This window comes from Melospiza melodia, chromosome 1 (genome assembly GCF_035770615.1).
Source record: "Melospiza melodia melodia isolate bMelMel2 chromosome 1, bMelMel2.pri, whole genome shotgun sequence".
In the NCBI taxonomy this organism is placed as follows: domain Eukaryota; kingdom Metazoa; phylum Chordata; class Aves; order Passeriformes; family Passerellidae; genus Melospiza; species Melospiza melodia.
Genome location: NC_086194.1, coordinates 121506385 through 121528853, shown reverse-complemented (window position 1 = coordinate 121528853; position 22469 = coordinate 121506385). Strand labels below are relative to the sequence as shown.

The following is a 22469-nucleotide window of genomic DNA, read 5'->3' as shown; positions in this document are numbered from 1 at the left end:
TATGACATTGCTATACTGGAAGAGACTGTGTAATAAAAGACAACTGGCACAGGAATTATATCAATCACTGGTAAAACCACATCTAGACTGGAGTGGACCCGTCAATTCAATTACCCTCCTTCACTCAAAGTAATGCAGATAATTACTAGAAGACCTAGACTTCAAATTGTTTATTCAAACAAAAGACAGAGAAAATACCAGGTGTTCATAAACATGTAGGAGGCAGGAGAGTAAAGCCAAGAGTGAATAGAGAACAAAAGCTATTTATGCTAAAGAAATACGGGATTTTTCACTGCAATAAAAAGGTACACGTTTGCTATGAAGGAACTTTCATTGGGATTTAACAGGATTTTACCCTTGAGTGATGCAAGGCTGGAAAAACCTCTCAAGGAAGGCAAGAGAAGGGCAAACAAAAGTTTGATTTCTAAGTGGAGTTTGGTGTGTTTGGGTGGAGACCATATACTGCCTCAGCATGCAAGCTGAACACATTCATGAGTCAGAGGGTCTCAAAAGAAACCAGCTGATCTAATTTCTTCAGACATACCTGAGAGTGGACAAAGGTGGGCTGTCACTAGCTACATGTTAAGTGCAGTGCTGATGTGTAAGCTCACATATAACAGACAACAGACTTTAGGGAACACATGTGGGGAGAGCTCAATAGGAGAATAGAAGTTTTTTATTTCCTTTTATTTCTTTTTATTTTTTGGCAATAAGATGGACTGATGTTTTACCACAGAAAAAGTCTCTCTCTAAGTGTAGCAGGTTATGATGGCTCTGTTTATAGTACCTTTGTTTGCAGTAGTTCCTGGCACTTCATGCATTTTTCATAGCTGTTTCTTGTTAATACACGCTGTATTCCTTGGAGTGCCAACAAAAAGGGCACTCAGTTGTTACTAGCCTTCTGTCACTATTTTACTGACAAAACAAGTAGCAAGAACAGCAGCTTCTGACAGTCCTACAGGACTGAAACTTATTCATGGTGAAAGAAACGTGACAACTTAACTGCATCACAAAAGAACAGATGCAAATGCAATTTTCAGCCTGGTCACTGAGCCACTGATAACCACAAAGCTCTGCAAAACCAAATTTCCTTACTTGTGCACACAAAAACACAAACAGTTCTGTGCATTTCCTTTAATACATATTAACCCTGTTTCCAAGAGCAAAACCAGATATAATACACAAGCAAATGTTGATACCACCTCCATACATGTTTATTATTTTGCATGTAAAAACCTGGTATTTTCAGAAGCAAGAATCCAAAAAATGGATACAGCAGTACAGGAGGCACCCTGACCCTGTAGACAGTTTATCATGAGGCAGTCTTAGCAAGCAGATCTGAGAGTGCATTACGCCCTTTACATAAATCCTTCCCTATCAAAGCTTTGTTCCTTCTTCCTGCCAAATCAATAGATGGTCTCTGCTCCACTTAGCGACTGCTCTCGTGCACTCACTTTCATGTTCTCTCTCTCAACTTCACTATAAATGTCCCTTTTTCCTCCACATACATCTGGCCCCAGACTATACACTTTCCATGTCATCACAGCGGGGCAAAATGTTTCTCTCCTTTCACAGGCTGCAGCCTTCTACACCAGAAAAAGGGTAACAGCCAGCAAGTCTACTGTCAGCTACCCAGGACCAACTCAGATTGCATCAGATACGTGATTCAGTACTTTCTAAAGTTAGGGGGATTTTTTTCACTGCTGAGCTATGTTTGGTTTATATGTAAATTCAATTTAAGGTTTTGCATATACCAAATCAAAGCAACATGTTTACAAAAAGTTGTTCTAATCAGCCCACGCTAGCATTCAAAATTCTTAGATGAATACAGCTACAAAGAAGAAAAGATAAGGAAAAAAACCACAACAGTTTCTAGCAAAGAGTCAGCTTCCCAGTGGGGACAAGGCTAAAGAGTCCCAAGAGTATTGCAGCCATAGCTGCAGTAGTTTATCTCAATCCAGTATTTCACAGTTGTCCAGATAAACACGTTCCATTTTTCAAAAACAGACTCAGAGCAAATAAGTCTTTAAAAATTCTGCAGGTTTTCTCCTTTCCTAAGATCACTGAAAGAAATCCACCTTTAAGTTTTGCCTTAATGTTCATCCTGAAATTAAAAAAAAACAAACTAGAATTAAGAAGGCAAAGTTAAGTTGCAATTTTGAAATATTAATAAAGAATCTTTATAATACAGCATACAAACTAAGTGAAACAGAAGGCCCCAGAAACAAGCAAGTCTTCTCCCTCTGAACAAACAAAAAGTAAATGTCAATATATTAGTTTCCAAATTAAAAAAAAAAATTAAATAAATTAACTTTCAGGCATGTACAGCTTTTTATTAAGTATAAATTAATACAGTAATATAATACAAAACACAGAACAGACACACTTGTGTGAATCCTTTAGATTGGTGTATGACAACACTGCGTAATTTTTTTTACATGTCTTGAAAGAAGGAACTTAAAGACCTAATTGCTGCACTCATACAAGGTCACAGCCCTTGTATTTCACAGACGTAAAATTACTAAAATAATATTCCCAAGAAAAATCAAATTTCCTGAAAAAAAACAAGAATGCAGTTAATTTACAAGAAGTATCTCTATGCAGCTATGACGTTGTTTGTCCTTTTAAAGGTGTTAAAAAGCATAAGAAAGAGCCTATTTCTCCAAAAGTAAACAAAAAAAATAAATTCAGAAACACAAGGCACAACTGAGCAGACTCTTCCTGGGTAAATGAACCATCGAACACCATTACTGGCTGACTGGGGCTGCCTGACCATGGTTTTAATGAATCAGAGCCTCTGACTCATAAAAGGAGAATGTATTTTACTCTGGCCGAGTGCCTAATTCAGAGCTCACTGCATCCTAGGGCTCACTGTGTAGCACAGTTAAGATGGAAGGTCAGGACGCAACCACTGCCCTAAGAGGCGAACCACGATAACTCAACAGCAGCCATGCACAAGCAGTGACAGAGGAAGCAGGAGCTGGTGGAGCCAGGATTCCTTTGCTGAGAGTGTGGCAGGGGTTGTAGTGCCCCTGATATCCAGCACAACCCAGGACTGGCAGGAAGGCAGCTTCTCTCTGCTGCATACCAGCATCCCCAAGGAGCCCAGGGCTGCAGAGCCAGGAGAAGCTCTCTGCGCCAGGACAGCAAACTCCCAACTCTGCTGGGCTGATACCCATGCAGATCATCTCCAGAAGTCCTCAGCCTCAGGCACAGAGTCCCTGTGTCAGCTGAGGAACCACCTTTCTTGCTGGTGACAGCCCCAGAGCCACCCCATTCCATGCAATGATGGGTCCATGTCCCAGGGACCACATGCAGCCCAACGTGGGAAGCACAAGCTGGTCTGAGTCAGGCAGCTGCTCTACTTTGCTTTTTGAAGTCAGAGCAACTCACATCACTCATTTGGTCAAATTTCAAGAAGCCAGTGCTAGACTGTCACAGCCATTTCTTTGCTGTCTACCATTCACCATGGAGACAATCCCATGCCAAGGGAAGGGTGAGGAAGAAGAATGGCAGCAGGAGTGCAGACAACTGAGCATCTCAGAGACCTCTATGAACCCCAGAGCCCAAAGAAGGACACACAATGGAGAGAAAAGCAAGGATGAGCAATAACTTCTAGGGGGAAACAAAAAATGCACCAACACAATAATTTCTTTGGGTGGGGATTTTTGTTCTTTTTTTTTTTAATGCAAGCCAGAATCAGTTGATTCCTAAAGTAGGCAAGTCTGTACCTTGGCTGAGTTGTAGCAAGTAGTATTTACCACAGACCCTTCCAAAATTTCACTCATCTCTGGGAAAAGCACATCAAATCACACTAAAGGCAGATATTCACAAAACTAGATCACTATCTCCACAGTAACACCCTTCACCCCTTGAAATCCCAAGCCCAAAATACCAAATTCCATTCTGGAATGCATATTTTTCACCACTCCCTCTTTTCAGCACTACCTCATATTTGTCACTTTTGATGTCTCTTCTTGTGTGCCTAGTCACCTTCCCAAAGGTGCTCTGAAAGATTGACAAAACAATCTTTGTCTCTCCTCTGAATTTCCACTTCTCTTTTCACTGCCTGTTAGATGTAATATTTAATTCTTCATTTCTATATCCCTTAATTCAGTTATTTATAGAAGTCCTGTCACCTCCTTCCCTGTAATTTCTAGAAGTCACACATTCTTGCTGGCCACCACAGCTAACATATTTTCTACTGACAGAGTTATTTGATGTTTTTATTATGACTCTGCCAGCTGGCCTAGTTGGCTATCTTCTTCAGCTTCCTATCCTGCTTCCAAACATCATTCATCTCTTTGAACTCATCTACTCATTTCCCTATGTCTCAAATGAGACAGTGATTTCTTTGCCCTTTTCTATGGAAACCTCCTACCCCATCTCCCACCCTACTAACATCTCCCTTATTCTCAGTATTCTCAGCCCTCATACTCCATTTGCCTGCTCTCCTGGTCTTTGCTTAACTGCCCTTATCTACCTGCCTCCAAATACTTCATAAACTGGGGCTTAAAATGACCTGAAACACCAAATTCCCCTACAATTACATTATTATATCATTATCTTCCCCATTAATTGTTCTCTCCTGTGACATTCAGCAGGCCAATAAATTACACTCAATTTGCATTTCTTCAATTGTAATTCAGTTTGCTTCCAATAAAGGCGACTGTACTTCTGGAGTCGCACCAATGCAACCCCTATAAACCATGACTTGCTTTTCCAGAAAAATGACAAGCTCAGAAGCAGACCAGCTCCCACATGAGGACATGTGGTTTCTAAAAAGGAAAGTGTATTGGGTTTACATGGCCTGGTTTTGGTAGCAGGGGGGCTACTAGTTGCTCCTGTGAGAAGTCGCTAGAAGCTTCCACCATGTCCAGCAGAGCCAATCCCTGGTGGCTCTAAAGACAGATGTGCTGCTGGCCAAGGCTGGGCCAATTATAAATAGTGCTAACAATTCTGTGATAACAAATTTAAGAAGAAAGGAAAAAAAACGTTTTGCTATTGTAATTGTGGCCAGAGAAGAGTGGAGTGAGAGCATGTGAGAACAACTCTGCAGGTACCAAGGTCAATGAAGAAGGATGGAGAGGGGCTGCTCCACACCCTAGAGCTGAGTTTCCCCTGCAGCATGTGGCGATGATCACAGTGAAGCAGCTCTGCCCCTGCAGCCCACCGATATCCACAGGGATGCAGAGATCCACCCACAGCCCATGGAGACCCACAGGGGTGGAGAGATCCACCCACAGCCCATGGAGGAGCCTGCACCCATGGATGGATGCTGGGGAAGAGGCTGTGACCCTGTGCGAGATCTGTGGAGAGAGCAGCCCTGCTTCCAGGCTGGAGCAGCCCGTCCTTGGAGGACTGCAGCCCATGGAAGAGTGACCCACACTGCAGCAGTGTGAGGGGGTCTGGTGCCCGTGGGAGGGTCTCACACTGCAGCAGTTCACAGAGAGCTGTTGCTCATGAGATAGAGCCAGCCCAGAGAAGTTCATGGAGAACTGTCTCCCCTGGGAAGGATTCCATGGTGCAGCAGAGGAGTGACTCCTCTCCCTGAGCAGCAGAAGAAGCCACGGGTGATAAAGTGACCGTAACCCCTATTCCTCACCTCCCTAAACCAGTGGTGGCAGGATGTAGAAGAAAGTAGGGATGGGCAGAAGGTGTTTTTAGGGGTTTATTTTACTTCTTTTTGCCCTGCTCTGATTTTGTTAATAATAACTTCATTTCATATCCCTAAGTTGAGTCTGTTTTGCCCTTGATGGTATTTGATGAGTGATCTCTCCCAGTCCTTATCTTAACCCATGAACCCTCCGTTAAATTTTCTCTCCTCTGTCCAGCTGTGGAGGGGAGTGAGAGAGCAGCTTTTTGTGGCTGTCTGGCATCTAGCCAGTGTCAACCCACTACAGTCATCTTTGCTGGAAAATATGGGCAGTATTTTACTGTGGGCTAGGGAAATCTGTTTATCTCTTGCTAGAAGAGTTTAAATTCACCTACCAGCTACTTCATATATACTTTCAAATGCCTCCTTTGTGTGTTCACATACCCTCCTAGTTATATAAAAAAAAATTCCGTTCCCACCACTATGCCTGAATTTTTAATATTCTGCTGTCTCAGTCTTGTTCCAGGGATAGGATTGTCATACTTTTTCATCTGGAAGCATAATTCAGGGTAAAACTCCTCCATCTACCAACTCTAGTACTGGTAGAATCATTAATTTACACTTCTGCTGTAGATTTGTAGTGTTTACCACAAAAACAAATCAGATCACTTCATGTAGTAACACTAAATACACCTACACTCTCATACTTTTGTCAGCTGATTTACTTCACTACACTTTAAGGTATTCAGTAATGCCATAATGACAACATAATCAGCAAGATAATCCATTACTACTCCACAGAAGATAAAACCAGATTTCCCTCTGCAAAATGTTGTGCTTTGTAAAAGAACCATCATCCCAGCCTATAAACTAGGCAGTTTACCCGGTGATGTCTGCACAGGCACTATTTAAACCAACAAACAAAGAAACCAAAAACCTTTCTGAAATCTTTTAACAGACAAAGTCATTCACAAGTTGCTAAAAGACAGATCTTCAGAAAGAAACACATGTTAAGCCACACGTATGTTTTTCAGCAAACACTGGAAGTCTGGGCAGATACTGTGCCTGATGGCACTGAACACTGGCAAAAGATTTGCTGCTACGTTGTCTTTGACCCACAACCCAGCAGATGTTTTCAGCACTGCTGGTTGTGTTCTGAACCATGCAAACCATTTGCACAGCTTTCTGCATTTGACCATGGTAAATTTAACACACTCACTGAACATTTTTATTCTCTTTATGATTTTTACTAGCTTGTTTCATCTCATAGCACTTTCACAAGATCTTTGGATTTTCTAGCACATCCTTTCACAGAGACCTTTTGAATGCTAAATGCTTCCATTTCTACTGCCTAGGAAGCCAGCAAAAAACTGTGATCATGGTGTTCAGTCTTGTCCATGTGTCTTACACAGGTACCTAATGAAATCAAACTGTTTCCATTGTACTATGATTCATATTCACACCTAATTCATATAGTTACGTTTTTTTCAGATTATTTTTCTTTTGGTCATAAGCCCAATTTCAGATTTCAGTTAACCAAACCTCATCATATATCTAAGAAATGTATGTGGGGCTAAGTCTGTTTTTTCCCCCTGCTTGTTAAATACTGGGAAAAAATTCAGATTTCTCTTACAGGATCTTAATCTAAATTATTAGGATATAATTGTTTAATATTACTACTTTCAGCAATTCTGACTCAAAGAAAGCATCCTATCACATCTTTGCTATAATTATTTTTAAATATAAGATATTTCAAGTAGCTCTACCCATTCTATATTTGACTAACATTATTTCCAAAATAAGAAGACGGATGATGACTGTGGGATGCTGACCACTCAAAATTCACAAGAAATCAATGCAAGGTACAAAGATTCAAATACTACAAGGTCATTTGTGTCAGAAATAGTGAGGCCAGCAATTGTCCCCCTGTACTGGGCACTGGTGAGGTCACACCTTGAGTCCTGAGTTCAGTTTTGGGCCCCTCACTACAAGAAGGACATTGAGGCACTGGACCATGTCCAGAAAAGGATAATGGAGCTGGTGAAGGGTCTGGAGCACAAGTCTTACAAGTTGCAGCTGAGGGAGTCCGTGTTGTTCAGCCTGGAGAAAAGGACACTGGGGAGACCTTGCTGCTCTCTACATCTACCTCAAAGGACATTGTGGCAAAATGGGCCTCAGTCTCCTTTCCCAGCTAACAAGTCACAGGACAATAGGAAATGGTCTCAAGTCATACAAAAGGAAGTTTAACTTGGATTTTGGGAAAATTTTCTTCAGTGAAAAGGTTGGCAAAGTGGTCAAGTCACCATCCCTTAGGGTATTTTAAAGGCACGTAGATGTGGTGCTCAGGAACATTGTTTAGTGGTGGCAGTGCCAGGTCAACAGCTGGGTTTATAACAGGCTATTCCAACCTAAATAATTTTATTCTATCCTACTCTATATTGCCTCTACCATATTAGTTATGCCCTCTTAGAAGCAATCTAAATATATAATGAGCTTAATTATACTATAACATAAAACTGACAGGAAGCCAGGCTGAGCTGCCATGAAGTACGCAATCTTTGCATAGCTTCCTTTTGCAAGAAAAGTGCAAAGGACAATATTAAATGAGGAGGCAATTTGTTTGTGGTTTTTTCCTCAGAACACTCAACATCCATAAGGGACGTGAATCTGGTTTTCAGACAGCAGCAATTAAAACAACAACAACAAAAAAAAAGGCAAAAACCACTAGCAGCAAAGACTACTTTGACAGTCTAAGGAATCTTTTTTCCGTGTTCATGAGAAGAGACAATTATGTTACTCTTTGTGGAAGGAGCCTTTGAAAAGCAATGTTTTCTGCCAGGATTTTGATAAAAACCAGCATAAAACAAGTAACTTTAATGTGCTAACAACAGTTCTCTGAACAACAGCAGTAGTGTCCTCACCTACAGTTTTGATTAACCACTTCAGGAAAGATATTTTCCTTCCTTTGTGCCTAAACTTTCTTAACTTCTCCTTCAGCACTGCTTGTGTGCACCCACGACATCATTAATTTATTGACATCATTTGTTCTCTTACACTAACCAGATGGCTTCTGATGACTTTGAGAATGAATCTCAGATTATTTCTTATCTTAAGTGTAAGGAACAATCTAATCAGATACAAACATACCTCAGTATTGAAGAGAATGACAAGCTGATTATTAGTTATCTGAAGTTCCAACAGCAGTTTCTTTCTAATTTGGTGTTACATTTTCCTCTGATTTACTCAGCTTTGTGAAGATGAGTAAAAAAACCATTACCTAATTAATGGAATTCAGACACTGGCATTTTCAAATAACCTTATGGCACTGGCAGCATTGTTCTTGGACAACTTCCTTGGGAATCATTATGATGTTTTAAAAGAAAAAAATTTAAAAATATATATCTGCATCATGCCTGAAAGAATCAGATGACCTGAAATGTGAGGTTTTAAATCAAATAAGCAACAAATCCTAGCTGTCAACAGCAACATGATAAAAAATACAACTGTATCAATTCTTCTAAAAAATGTTACAAATTCATTTATTACCAAGCTTACTTAATATTCACTACCTGAAGGTAAAAATAAATAGTGTATGTTTACCTCGACTTACTTTGCTACCTTTTACAGTAATGTGAATTTTAAAAATGCTATTCTGTAGCATGCTCATCCTCCCCCCACCACTGTAAATGTTTGATTCACTCCTTATGCACAGACATGGGATGCAAACAGGAAACTTCCTGAATCTGATTTGCAAAAAAGATGGGTACCTCCAAGCAAGCATAATTCAGTAAATTACATGGAATCTGACAATTCTGAGTCGGGCCCATCTTCCCTAGTTTTATTTCATTTCTCACATACCAGGAGAGATACACCTACTCCTTACTAGAAAAATGTGAACATTTTGGTTACACAATTTTTATGAAACTCTAAAGCTAAAGTTACCAGTATCTTTAAAGCATTTTTAAAATACATACTATTTTGGTATTTCCCTGCAGATATAAATTTACTTTTTCAATGTCTTATATTTAGAAAAGAAGATAATCTCACAATAAAAAACTGGTTTGAGCAACAGATGACATGCAAAATGCAAATTTGATAGAAGACTGAAAAGCTACAGGAAGACTTGAGTATATTTCCCACAACTACAACAGCATAAAGAGCCCTCAGAAAAGTCATCTGGGCAGCTACAGCTATACCAATTATTGTTTTCCATGTTTTAATCACCTGGAACCCAAGGGCACCCCTGTGTAGAAGAACAGAAGAAAATAGTAGCTGCATATAACTTTTGGGATCAATAACTTGCCTTTTATCAAATGCTACATGCCACAAACAGTTCAACTTTTCAGATACTTAAACAGTAACTCCTCCCATGCTTCCTGCAGAATGAAAGAGTCTAGGGAAGGGAATTTCCAATACACAGTGGGTTGACCCTCTAAAAGCAGCACAGTTAACTGAACACTACAGTCAAAGAAATAAATAATAAATCTTTCAGTTTTCAAGGGAAAAAATGGAGACAATTCTGCTGGATTTATAGAACCCAGCACAACAGATTCTTTGAATGACCAGCACAAAGTGTTACATATGGCCAAAACACAAGCCAGTTTTTCAAATACTTGTTTCAAAATTCAACCCAACAGTAAAATAACTACTGCTAAAAGTAATTTGTCAGTTCTACATGAGATGGAGGTCATGTAGGAGAAAAGAATGCAATAGAGAAACATGCAGAGCTGATTTTTTCCTGTGGTTATAAAATAAATTAGCTGTCAAAGTTATGCAGAATAACAAGAAATACTGACTAATTAAAATATTCAAGTATGTGAACATGATTGCTGGGAAAATAATGCCAATAATTTACTGGCTAGTTAGCTCCTTAGAACCGCCAGCTTTGGACAGTTCTTGAAGTTGGGAATAAACTTTGTAGGTCTTGTACTAATTCATCATTCCATTCATTGCAAGTCAGTGACTGATGCTGGTGCCAATGTTAGGGAATAACATTCATTAATAATCAGCACATTCAGATGAGAAACACAAGTTTGACTTTTCTGAGCTTTTGGGGTGCATTTTGTATGCACTCAAACACAGCAAATCAAACATGCCCTACAGATACAGGCTGTAATTAATCTATTTTAAAGCCAAGAATGGAAATCTGCGCTTTCATGAGATTTGAGGTACCAGTGAGTTTACACAGATTGAAGAAACAACTCCCCCCAGGAGGAATTCCAAGATCTGCTGCTACACAGTTTAGGATCAAAACTCAAAAGCCATAACTAGAATATCTTGAAGAACATACTTTCATGTGAGGAGACAGAGTTTAGGATTTATTACAAAGACTTAATGCTTAGGTTCTTAAATGAAAAATGAGGAAGAAAAATTCCTACAAGTTCTGCCTGGGTAGCAATGATGACTGTTCAGATATAATATCCAAACACCAATCACAGTTTGAAAGTTCAGGGCTGTGTTTTGGGGTGACTTTTTGTTTGGTTTTTCTCTTTTAAGGAACAATAAAAATGGTAAATGCCTACTTTCTGTTTGTTACACTCAAACAAGGTCAAAAAGTTCCCAATCCAGTGTCCCTTTGAACATTCAACATAAGCCCCTGGGCTGTATCAAGTGCAGCACAGCCAAGGGAAGGGATTACTTCCTTTTTTCAGCTATCATTAAACCACATGCAATTTTGGCCCCTCTCAGGAAATGAGATATGTTGATAAATTTCAAAAAATCCAGGGGAGGATCCCAAAGACAGTGGAGGCTGAGGGACCCAGGCTCATTCAACTCCAAGACAAGGCAGTTTTTTGGTCACTTCACAGCAGCCTCCTGACCTAAGGGGAGGTTATAGAAAAGACAGCACCAGGCTCTTTATAAAAAACTTGATTACTGAGATACAATGGCTAAAAATGGAGGTTGGAGTGTTATAAGAGATGAAGGAATCTCAACTCCAATCTCAACTCCTTCGAAAGAAGGCATGAGAAACCCAAACCAAATAATTATGGAATTACTCCCCCTGCAGAAGAACATTATTCTTTCTCCACAAAACAGAGGCTTAATCTAGTGACTTGACTAGCTCATTCTTTATGCTGCTGTCCTTTTATAAAAACAACTACTATATTCTCATTTCTGAGTATTTCAAGGACAACTAACATGCATTAATTATGCAGGCAGGATACTCTGGTAATGGGACATCCTTGTTCCTTCCAGTTTGCAATATTGTGTAGCACTGGAACAATCTTACTGCTATTCCATTCCAAGAGCAACAGGAAACAGCAAACTCCACAGGGGGAAGAAGCAAACGGAACTCCCCCAAATACAGTAACAGTAAATACAGGCAGGAAATAACCTGATACTCTTGTTCTGCAATTCTAGCAACTCCAACTGCTTCATCCTCTGGGGCACATTAATGACCACTTGGACCTTCTGCCATTTCCTTACTGCTGCCAGTATGGCTCACCCAGCAGCCAAGTTGTAGGAAATAAGATTTTTTGTATTGCATCTTTTCTTTGTTTTAATGTGAACTTCCATAAAGGGAGGGGTGAACTTAAATTATTAGGTCAGCCCTGATTTCTACCCTCCAAACAGCACAGTGGGATTGTCTTGTACCCCTCAATCTATCTGCATCATGCTATGTTGAAAATGCAGGCATCAGGAGAGGCTTATTGAGGCTCCCAAATTTGATAGTGGCTTATTTCACATGAAGTTATTGTATCTCTAAACAATTTATGCCTAAAATCACTGTGGTACAATAAACTGCAAGGATCTTTTTTTAAACACACATATAATGAGTATGCTTACTTATGCTTTCAGCAAATTAGCAAGAAAAATATTTGTCAAGATCTTCAAGCAACTGTGAAGCTTTACATGCAGATGGCAAAGAAAAGCTGCAAGAAACAGGCCATGTTTATGTACACCAACAGCATCATGGTGGAGTTCACTCACTCAGTTCAATAAAAACAAATGGCTGACAAGTAAAACTCTACACATGACAACAAAGTCTACATACAGGTTAATAAGTGCAGTGAAAACCATGAACTACAGAGATTCCAGATAAAACATATTTTCACAGTTAGACACGGTGCCACACTGGTTTGTTGGGGTGTGTTGCCCAATTATACTCTGCGATGACAGAACAAAGTCATAAACTTGATTATCTTTACCGGGTGCTTTAGGAACATAGCAAAGCAACTTTGCTTAAAACAAATTTTTTAAAAGCTGGTTATTGATTTCCTTTCAATTTTGAGAAAATAAGCTATGGAAGTGGTGGGGTTTGTTTACTTAGCACTATACTGCAAATACATATGTCCTACATTTAGCTAACAAACAAGATGATTTGGGTCATACTTCACAGATCTTTACTTTCCAAATTACAGTTATTTGACATGGCAAATGTCTAGACAAGAAAGAAGGAGGAGGACAACAAAGGAGAACAATCAAGATGACTGTATACAGTTTTTCTAGCTGATGATACAGTTATCACAACAATTTCTTTGGCCAACAACACTACAACCTGAAGAAAACTATTTTATTATTTCACATTCAGAAAAGACACAAATATTTCTCTATGACTTTCTATAGAGAAATATACAATTACTGCCCTCAAAGAAAATGTTGAATGTGTCAATGACTCATGCAAAACCAAAAACAATTACAATTCTGTGCTTGCAACTGGAAGAGCCCTTCAAAATACATGCACCAGAAAGTCTTGTCTTTGACAAAGTTTAGAATGGTTAAAACATGTAGTTTCTAACTTGTTGTTATGTAGAAGTGTATTTAAGTACGTAACTGTCAAAAGAACACAGTGTTATTAAGGAATGTAACAGGGCAGGTTTTTTTAATTCTAAGCATGGAGTGAAGGAGCAACAAATTGAAACATGTTTTTGAATACTGTTTTGACAGTATTTGAAAATATTGTCACAGATGGCAACGTGATCTAATATATATTTATGGTTGTAAAAGTTTTCTACATACATCAGGATTTGTGGAGACAAATTTCCCTCACTTTCCTTTGGCTTATGAAATAATCTTTTCTCAGTGACCAGGAAACTGTGATTCTGAAAGGTGTTGTTAAAAGCCACAAATATAACTAGGGAAGAAAAGCACAACAAAAAGAGATGTAGCCTCTATGCAATCATTTTGCATGTTCCAGACATTTCCCAGTATATGAGAATGTAGTAAAATGAAATTCAGAGTACTTGTTTGCTAGATTTCCTTGACAATCAAATCAACATCATCAGAGGTGCCTAATCTGTAACCAACGTCACCTTTCACAGCTGGAGATTTACCAATTTGGATAAAGGCCTACTATCAAACTGCAAAAGTGGGGGTTTATGCTGGCTACCCAGCATGTTTCACTGATCATTCCTTTCTGAGCCTTTGCAACATACATTGCACTTTAAAAAAGCTAAACTAAAAATAATGTATACATGCAACCTGGCATACATGACTGCTAGCAAAAGGAGTTTAGTGTTCCTCAAATCACCTAGGACCTAATTTCTTTAACGGCACATATTTATAAAAAAATCAACATATTGTTTATTGAGTGGCATTAGCACAACTAGAAAAAGACAGCACTTGTTCTTCTTTAGCATCTCTACCCACACAGTGTTTGGCATGCTTCAGCACAACAGGAGTCCAGAACACACCACCTTAACCATTGAGGAAATCTTTTCCAGTCACCTATGCAACTTCTGATCACGGGACAGAACTGATCCCCACTTGAATACCCCTTGGTACTTCAGTTTTAACGTTTGGTTCTGTCAAGCTATATTAACTAATTAGTGGCTTGGAAACAGTAGACAGTCTGCAATGTCTGGAGTCCCAGGCTTTAGAATATTTTGCCCAAAAGGGAGTGATTAGTGTATCACCCACAAACACACTGTCACTTTAAGTTTTACTTTTATAAAACACCTTCCAAACTAAAGACTGCCTGAATGAATTCAGAGAAGAGCTACACTGTGCTGTCTATACAAGCTGTAAAGGTATCCTGTCCTGAAACTCCTTTTTTATGGAGAAGAAAGAATTACATAATCCTCATCCCTTTCTCTTCAGAACTGGACAATTGATAGGAAACTCAGAGTTGTTAATTTCTACAGTTAATCTTAATGGTTGATTTTATCCTTGCAAATGTTATTCTAAAGTGTTAGAGTAAATAGAACACTACACTGTTGTTGATTTAAGTGATTATACATACTTTCTCCCATCCAAAAGATTATTTACTAAGGCAACAAACTCAAAATTAATTTTAAAGTACTTCTTTTTATTCATGGTGGAATTCACCCATGGAATTCATTGCCACAGGATATTATCAAAGTTAACACTGCAGCTCAGAATTAATGATATAAAAGAAATTAAAATACATAATAGCAACCTTAATGTGACATTCAGGTTTTACAACTACCTACTCAATCTAGGAAATAGACAGGTAAGACCCTCAGGAAAAGAGAAATGCATTAATACAACCACATCCTGAACATAATGCATCAAAGGATATACTTCTAACAAACACATCAAAACAGCTTATTTACCTGACAAAATAACTCCCAGTATACCAGTTTCTCTCTAAAAGAATGAGAAGGTTCCCTCACTCATTCTGAAAACTTCTTATCCGCACACTACCAGCTTCTGACCTGCTTCAGAGACTTGTCAAAATGACAGAATGAAGATCTGTGATCACCACTAAAGTAATGCTACAGAAAACTTGTACCCTAAAAAACAAATCTGGACTGATTTAGTTACAAATATTGATCAATCCACTGCAGTACCGGGAAAAAAAATTATACAGCCTCTTACTAGCAAATCATACTTAGAGTATCTTTCAAACTACTTGAAGATATTGGAAAGGCTAAAACAATCTGCTGACTACACAGACTTTTTCACTAATTAGAACTTGCTAATTTCATTCTTCACAATGGAAAGTAAACAGTCTGTTTTTCAGCGTGCTACAGTCTAACACATGAAAGTAGTTACTGTTGTTCATCAAACCAAACATTATCCTCAAAAAAAGACACCACAGTTTCACAATTCTTATCATTTCAAAGTGAAAAGACTGTAGAGAAGAAAATGTGGAATGGAAACACTCAGCTTCACACTCTTGGAGAAAAGATATTACTGTTCTGAAGGAGGACATAATTTGGTGTCCCTTTCAGATACAATCCTTTGCATGATACTTCCTTCCAAGAGTTCTTTTAGCAACACCAGCCACTCTGAAGTTGTTCGGCTTGAGCCAGCATTTACAACTCTGCTACTTCAACAAAAATATTGTTAAAGATGTAACATGAAATTATTTTTGTGCTTAAGTGGTTAAAATGGTTGAACTCTGTCCTCCTGCCTACTGTATATCAGTTGCTGTTCCCTGAAATTTTGGACTTTAGCGAATACCTGAAATGAAAAAGTACCATAGCTACACACATACTGGTGCAATAATAGTATCATTCTCTTCCCTGATCTCCATCAGAAACATCCACCAAAAATGACTTATCACCAAATATACACAGGTCTGTCATTTCATGTTTTGAATTGACTGCTCTGATTAAAAAGAAGAAGAAAAAAAAAAAAGAAAACAGAACCAAAAACCAAAATACAGCTCAGTGTTGTACCTGCTATTTAGAAGACTGGGAATTTCATGCATGACATGATTTCCATGAACTCCAGCACAACAAATAAAGGATTCAGATGCTTTCCAGTTCTGACAGTCACCAGGCAAACTGTCCACTTTCTTCATCTCTCACCAGGCAGCTGTTGCCCACTGATTTCCATTTCCATGTTCAACACAATCTCTGGAACAAGCTACCCACCAGGTAAGCCCTATCCCTTGCACACTTACAGGTTCTGGTTTTCGCTCATCTTAGTAATTAAGTGGATTCAAATCACTTAACAGAATGGTTAGGATAAATAAGTAGAGAAGGTAAGAACCTATGGAGACAAGTTTTATTCCTATTTTATGGTGGGATTCATCTTTAAGTGGTATTTCAGCCTGAGTTCTAGGGAAGAAGCAAAGGCAGTCAACCCAAGATGGCTGTTACACAAGAGAGAGGGAGCACTGCACTTGCAGCAGACTCCTGCTTCCCCACTCTCCCAAAAACTCTTTTCTCTAGATTTTAATTGACCCTAAGTGGAAGCCACAGATATTGCAATGTCATTTTGCGCACAAGAACATCTAACCCTGTGCCTACAAGCCTGGAAAATGTTGTTCTTGCAAGGCTGTGGATATTTTGCTCCCGCTTGACATCTTTCACCTGCTCCCATTGAACAAGGCAAAACTTCCTGTAAATCAAAGCAGCCAGGTAAAATAAATTAAATCATTTTCATGACAAAGGAAAGCTTCCATTTTAGCTGGTTTAGAATCTCTTGTGCAAACTGACATCCAAGTTAACTTTTTTCAGCATGCTACCCACTAATGGTTCCTAGACTTTCTGTTGCTGTGACTAATACTTTCATGAGTGTTCTGGGACAACGCAGAGTTTTAGAACGCAATGGGAATTCTATGTGAATTTTTATCATGCTGGTCCCTAGCATTCTCTTGGTTCATCATAATAAATATTCCCCGATGTCACCATTATGACAAAAAAACCCACCAGCCTGATCTTTGCCTTCTTTTCAGTAGTTGACCAATTTTAAAACATAATAAGCATGACTTTCCCCATCTACAGGAAGTTTATTTCAATTTTAAAAATATATCAAAGTTTTTTGATATGTATGTTTACACTGTCACATGCAATGCCTCTACACAAACCGCCCTCTAGTCTGAACAATCTTGCACCACAACTTGCTATGTCATCACCATGACGTCATCTGCAGAGACAGGCACATAAAAAACATTCAGTCACCTGAAAACTGCAACAAAATAGTGTATTCTATGATCGTTTCTTGAAGAGCCACCTCAGTGAAATCAACGAAAAGCACAAAATAAATAATAATCCAAGCACAGCATGGTTCACTGCCTCCACAGGCTTGCCTCAGTATTACAGCTGCCCAATTTATTCTGTCTATAGCAAATGCGAGTAGCAGTAATTCAGAGCAGCAAAACGCATAGGGAGGTATCAGACTCTGAAATGCACTTCAAACATGCAATTTAAGAAGCATTTTAATACCTGGTAATGTAGTAATTCAGGTATTTCCCCCTCAAAATTTTCATCAATATTTGTTAATTTGGGGATAAAATATCACCCAAGCATCACGGAATCTACCTTTTCTTTCCAAGGCAGAACACAGACCTCACTCCCACTGAGGCACTTCCAGCAGGTGAATATATGTACTTTTGTAAATACTGTAATGATTTAAGAAATGTTCTCTGTAACATATTGTTCATATCTTGAAGAGATGCTAATTCTGATTCATTCAGTATAATTTTCATGCGTACTGGTTGCTGAAAGGAAAAATAAAAGAAATAAAATGAAGAAAAAGAATTCCTGCTATTTACCAGAGTTTAAGTATTTGGCTTAAAGACAGTTGTGAAAAATTCTAAATAATATCTGAACTCCATCACCAAAAAAATTCTGAAGTATTTTATTTTTATCTGCCATTGCTTTCAAAACACTGATACCTGCACTCAACCCCTCAGAAAACTCTAAGCTTTCTAGAAGCTTCTACAACTCTGAGTTCATCTGGGTCAAAATTCAAGAGTTCAGAAAGCAAGCGTAACTTCTGGGAAGCACTTGGCCCAGGCAACTATCTCACTGAAGCCCATTTGCTGATAACACACAATCCAACAGGATCAGTCAAAACCCAGAGAAAGCCATCCTCTGCAAAAATGTCCTACGCATTTTTTCCCCAGCACCCCATTTGAAAATAATCATATTTGGCTTAAGAGAAAACTAATGAATTGTGTGTGAACAAAAACAATTAGAAGCAGTATAATTGAAAACTGTTATTAAGTAAGCCAGCTTTGTGGTTCTATAAACCAAAGAAAGCAATTACCAAAAGATTGCTCTGATGCCTTACTTCAACACAAAAAAATCACTTCTTGCATTTTTCAAGTACATATGAGTAACAAAAGAAGACAGATTCACATCAAGGCTCAAGCTTTAAAAGACAAAATACACAAAGCCCACTTTCCAGCACCAGTGCCAAAAGCTCCCTCTCCTCTATTTTGTTACTTGTTTTTTCAGCATTGCACTACTACAGTAGAGAAAAAAATATCACATTGTAGTAATCACACTGAAAAAAAAATCCAATAAAGTACCAATAAGACTCTCTCAGTCTTATTACCAAACACGCTATTTGCAATAAGTTTCACATTACTCTAAGTTACTATCCAAACTCTAGGATCACATTGGACTGAACATAAGATTTTTATCATGAAAATAACATGACAGGATCAACCTTGAAGTCATAAGCACACAATAAGCTTTTCAATCTCCAAAGCCCTTTATTTTGTGTGTGTTAATTTCCTGTCTTTATCAGACACTCAAGAGCCATCATTCTGGAGCTTTTAATGGAGGCTTACCTGCACAAGATTAGACTTCAGTGCTACAGAACTGATCTTAAAAATTCTTACAAGCAATTGTGGTTTTTTCTCAGATATTTGGTACTGATCAGTGCCTGGAAGGTATTTCATCCGAGCAAACTGATATTTTTTCATAAATGCAAACTAGCATTAGTAGTTATTTTAAAAGTATGTAAACTTAAGGTATTTAAGGTATTAAGACTTAAAGCATTAACCATTTTAACAGTATTTAAAGAATCCAATTTCAGCTTAGCAGATGTGTTATTTTAATGAGTTTGCCACAGCTGCCACTGCCCTCCACATACTTGGTCAGGGCTCTCCAACCTCATTACTTTCTAGTCTTAGAAACAAAAAAACAAATTATACCATGATAGGAAACTGTAGGAACTGAGCATTTTAAAATCACACACAATGGATTCTGAACCAAAAGAACCACTCTGCATTTCCACCCTTTTGGCAGTGCCAGACACATTCACTGCCCAGACAGGGGCAGGAGACACAAGAGCATCAGTCTCTCAGTGAGTCCTTGCAGCAGCTTTTCAGCTGCGGATGTAACATCACCGTAAGTCACACAAAAAACCATCACCCTAAAAAGCCTTTTCCAGAAGCCCATGAAACACTTCCTTGATGCTTTGGAAAGGAAGAGAGCACTGGCTCAGGGATAACTCAGGTGCAGACACAGGGTAAGTGCAAGAGTGAAGACAGCTGAACTGTGATTTTCCTCCTAGTGAGGGCTCTGCTAAGAGTTTGTAAAGGGGGAAAAAATAACACCTACAGACACAGTAAACTAAGGTAAGAGAAAAGCTTTTTGTCCACTTACTAATTCCTCTCTCAAATCCAACTGAACAAGATCGCTAGGTCCAAACCCAAAAGTTCCACAGTGGGAATTCTTTTTCATACTGAGAATGGGAAGTGGCTCTTTCAGGTTTTATCTTTCGATTAGTAAGACTGATGAGCATAAGCAATTCATGACAACATCAGTTCTCATCTGTGGAAGTATTACGCCAATAAGTACTTCTGCATTACTAAATATCGGGAATATGGACAGCAAATCCACTTTATCTGAACTTGTTTTGATACAGAAGGAGTCTGAGTATTTGACAGAATAATATTAAAATAATGCTATTTTAATAGCACAGCAACCTATTATATAATGAGAATAATACTAAAAAAATTCACCTAATTCATTTCTTTGCCCCACAGGTCTTTCCAGTTAATTCATCCTCATACTTCAAAGATCCTTTATAAATTTAAAGAAAGCACGGGGTCTGGCTGATTCCAAACAGGGAGTTAGCTCTATGACTAACACTGGCCTTGAAAGACCTGCCTGACACCCCCACCCCTTGGCTTTGAGGGCACCCCACCACCTGCCCCATGCATTACCACCCATTTCCTCCACACACAGCGTTCCTGCACACCGGCCACCACGGCACAGACACCGGGTGCACAGGGACAGCCCTAAATCCCCTCATCTGCTGCCACGGATCAGCGGAACTGTGCCCTTCCCAGCACCAGTGCCGGCCACCCAAGCCTAGGGCTGCACCTGCGGGGAGGCCACGGGCTCTAGAAGGAGCAGAGAGCGGGTGCTGGTCTGGAAAGCCGCCTCCCTCTCATCCCTCATACAACCGAGCTAACAGCACCCACCGCACACACGGCCTCAGGCAAAGCGGCGGGGGAAAAGCGCATTTTCACTGCCAGGCCGGGGGGCTGCACACGGCGAGGCACCAGGGAGCGCCCTGAGTCCCGCATGCCTCCAGCTGAGGATGGGACCCGCGTCCTCCTTCCCGGAGGAGAAGTGGGAGGCAGGAGAGCGCACGTGGAACAGAGTGTCGGGCAGCTCCCGGGCAGGGTGGAGGGAGAGATGCGGAAATAGAGACGCGCTGGCCGGGCCGCCCCGGGGTTAGTCAAGGGCAAAGCCGCGGGAAGGACGCGTGTTTCGGGGGCCGCTGGGCAGCGCGGTCCTGCAAGGACGGCGAGGCCGCACGGAGGGTGGGAGTCGCTCCCGGCAGTCCCGGTTCGGCGCCCGCTCCGTGCGGCCGGGAAGGGGCCAGCGGCGGCCCGGGAGCCCCGCAAGGTACGGCCGGCACCGCTCCGCCGCCCGCGGAGGATGCGCCGCGCGGGGCTGACCATGGACGGGTTTTCTCTCCGCGCCGTGCCATTCCTAGCCCCCTTCCCCATCTCCCGCCCCACAGCCCCCACCGCCCCGGTGGGCACCAGCCCCCGCCGAGCTGCCCTCCGCAACCGCGGCTTTCGAGGCCACCCCGCGATCCTGCGATCTAACGGGCATCGGGACTTCTGTAGAGTTTTTCCAAATTGTGCGGAGGGCACGGATTAATATTAACATATTCACCCATGGCTGGACACCGCAGTTCTCCATCCAAAAATAATTAGTTTCTTGGATGGCCGCCTGCTAAGTAACGCGCTTTAATAGACTGAAATTTCTCTCTCTCAAAGTAAGGAAAATCTAGCTCCTGAAAACCTCTGTAAATTTGGGAACTGCTCCTTCTGAAAGACGCTCACTCTTCCCTTTACGAAGTACCCCCGAAACCCTAACACTGCCTGCAGGGCAAATCCTGAATCCTCCTCTCTCCCACGGCTTGCCCGAGGATGCGGGACGAGGCGGGACTCGGAAAGCAGCGGCAGCTGCTCCGAGCGAGAAGCCGCGGAGCCCCGCACGCCGGTGCCCCGGCCGGGAGCACCACACCACACGTGGGAGCCCCGCACCTCCGGGCGGACACCAAGGGCGACAAAAATTAATAGCAACAACAAACATATAAGAAATTAGGGGCGAGTTACGAAGTTTAAAGTTTCTTAGAGAAACAGCGGAACGGGGAAGATGCCACGAGGAAGGAGAGCGGAGCATCCCCCAAGCCACCGGCCCCGGCCGGCAGCGACGGCGCTGTCACGGCCCCGGGACGCGCACCCGCCCGGGGACCCACGGAAGGAGGGAGGGACGGAGGGACGTACCGGCAGTCAGGCACACGGGCAGGAGCAGCCGGAAGGTGAGCCCGCACACCACCTCGCTGGCCATCGCGGCGGGCGGGGGTCGCGGCCGGCCGGCCGGAGAGCCGTCCCTGTCTGCGCGCCACCGCCGCTCCTAGGGCCGCCCGTGAGCGGAGCCGCCGCGGCGGCGGAGCATCGCCCGTCCCTCCTCGCCTCAGCCGCGCCGCCTCACGCCTCCCGCCGCATCCCGGCGGCAGCCCATGCAAGCAGCGCCGCGCCGCGCCGCACCCCCGGCCCGGAGCACGCACACAACACGCCCGCCCCTCGGGGCTCCCCCCACCGCCCTCCCCCGCTCGCCCGACGGCGCGGGCTCAGCGGCGGCACCGGGAGCGCCCCGCGCCGCGCCAGGGAATTGCCCGCGGTGCGCCCGCCCCGCCCCGCTCCGCTCCGCGCCTCCTCCGCCCCCGCCCCCGCCCCTGCCTGCGCGCCCCTCCC

The 22469-nt window shown here is 41.4% G+C and overlaps 1 protein-coding gene across 8 annotated transcripts in view; it reads right to left on the bottom strand.

Annotated features, from left to right (window-relative positions):
- The window catches only part of PIEZO2 (piezo type mechanosensitive ion channel component 2), a 286361-nt gene extending 264295 nt beyond the window's left edge, over window positions 1–22066 (bottom strand). For all 8 annotated transcript variants that reach the window (XM_063165966.1, XM_063166019.1, XM_063166001.1 and 5 more), the window contains exon 1: window positions 21999–22066. In XM_063165966.1, the coding sequence (XP_063022036.1) occupies window positions 21999–22062 (64 nt within the window). In that variant the 5' untranslated portion in view covers window positions 22063–22066. The remainder of the gene's footprint in view (window positions 1–21998) is intronic.
- Window positions 22067–22469: the final 403 nt, after the last annotated feature.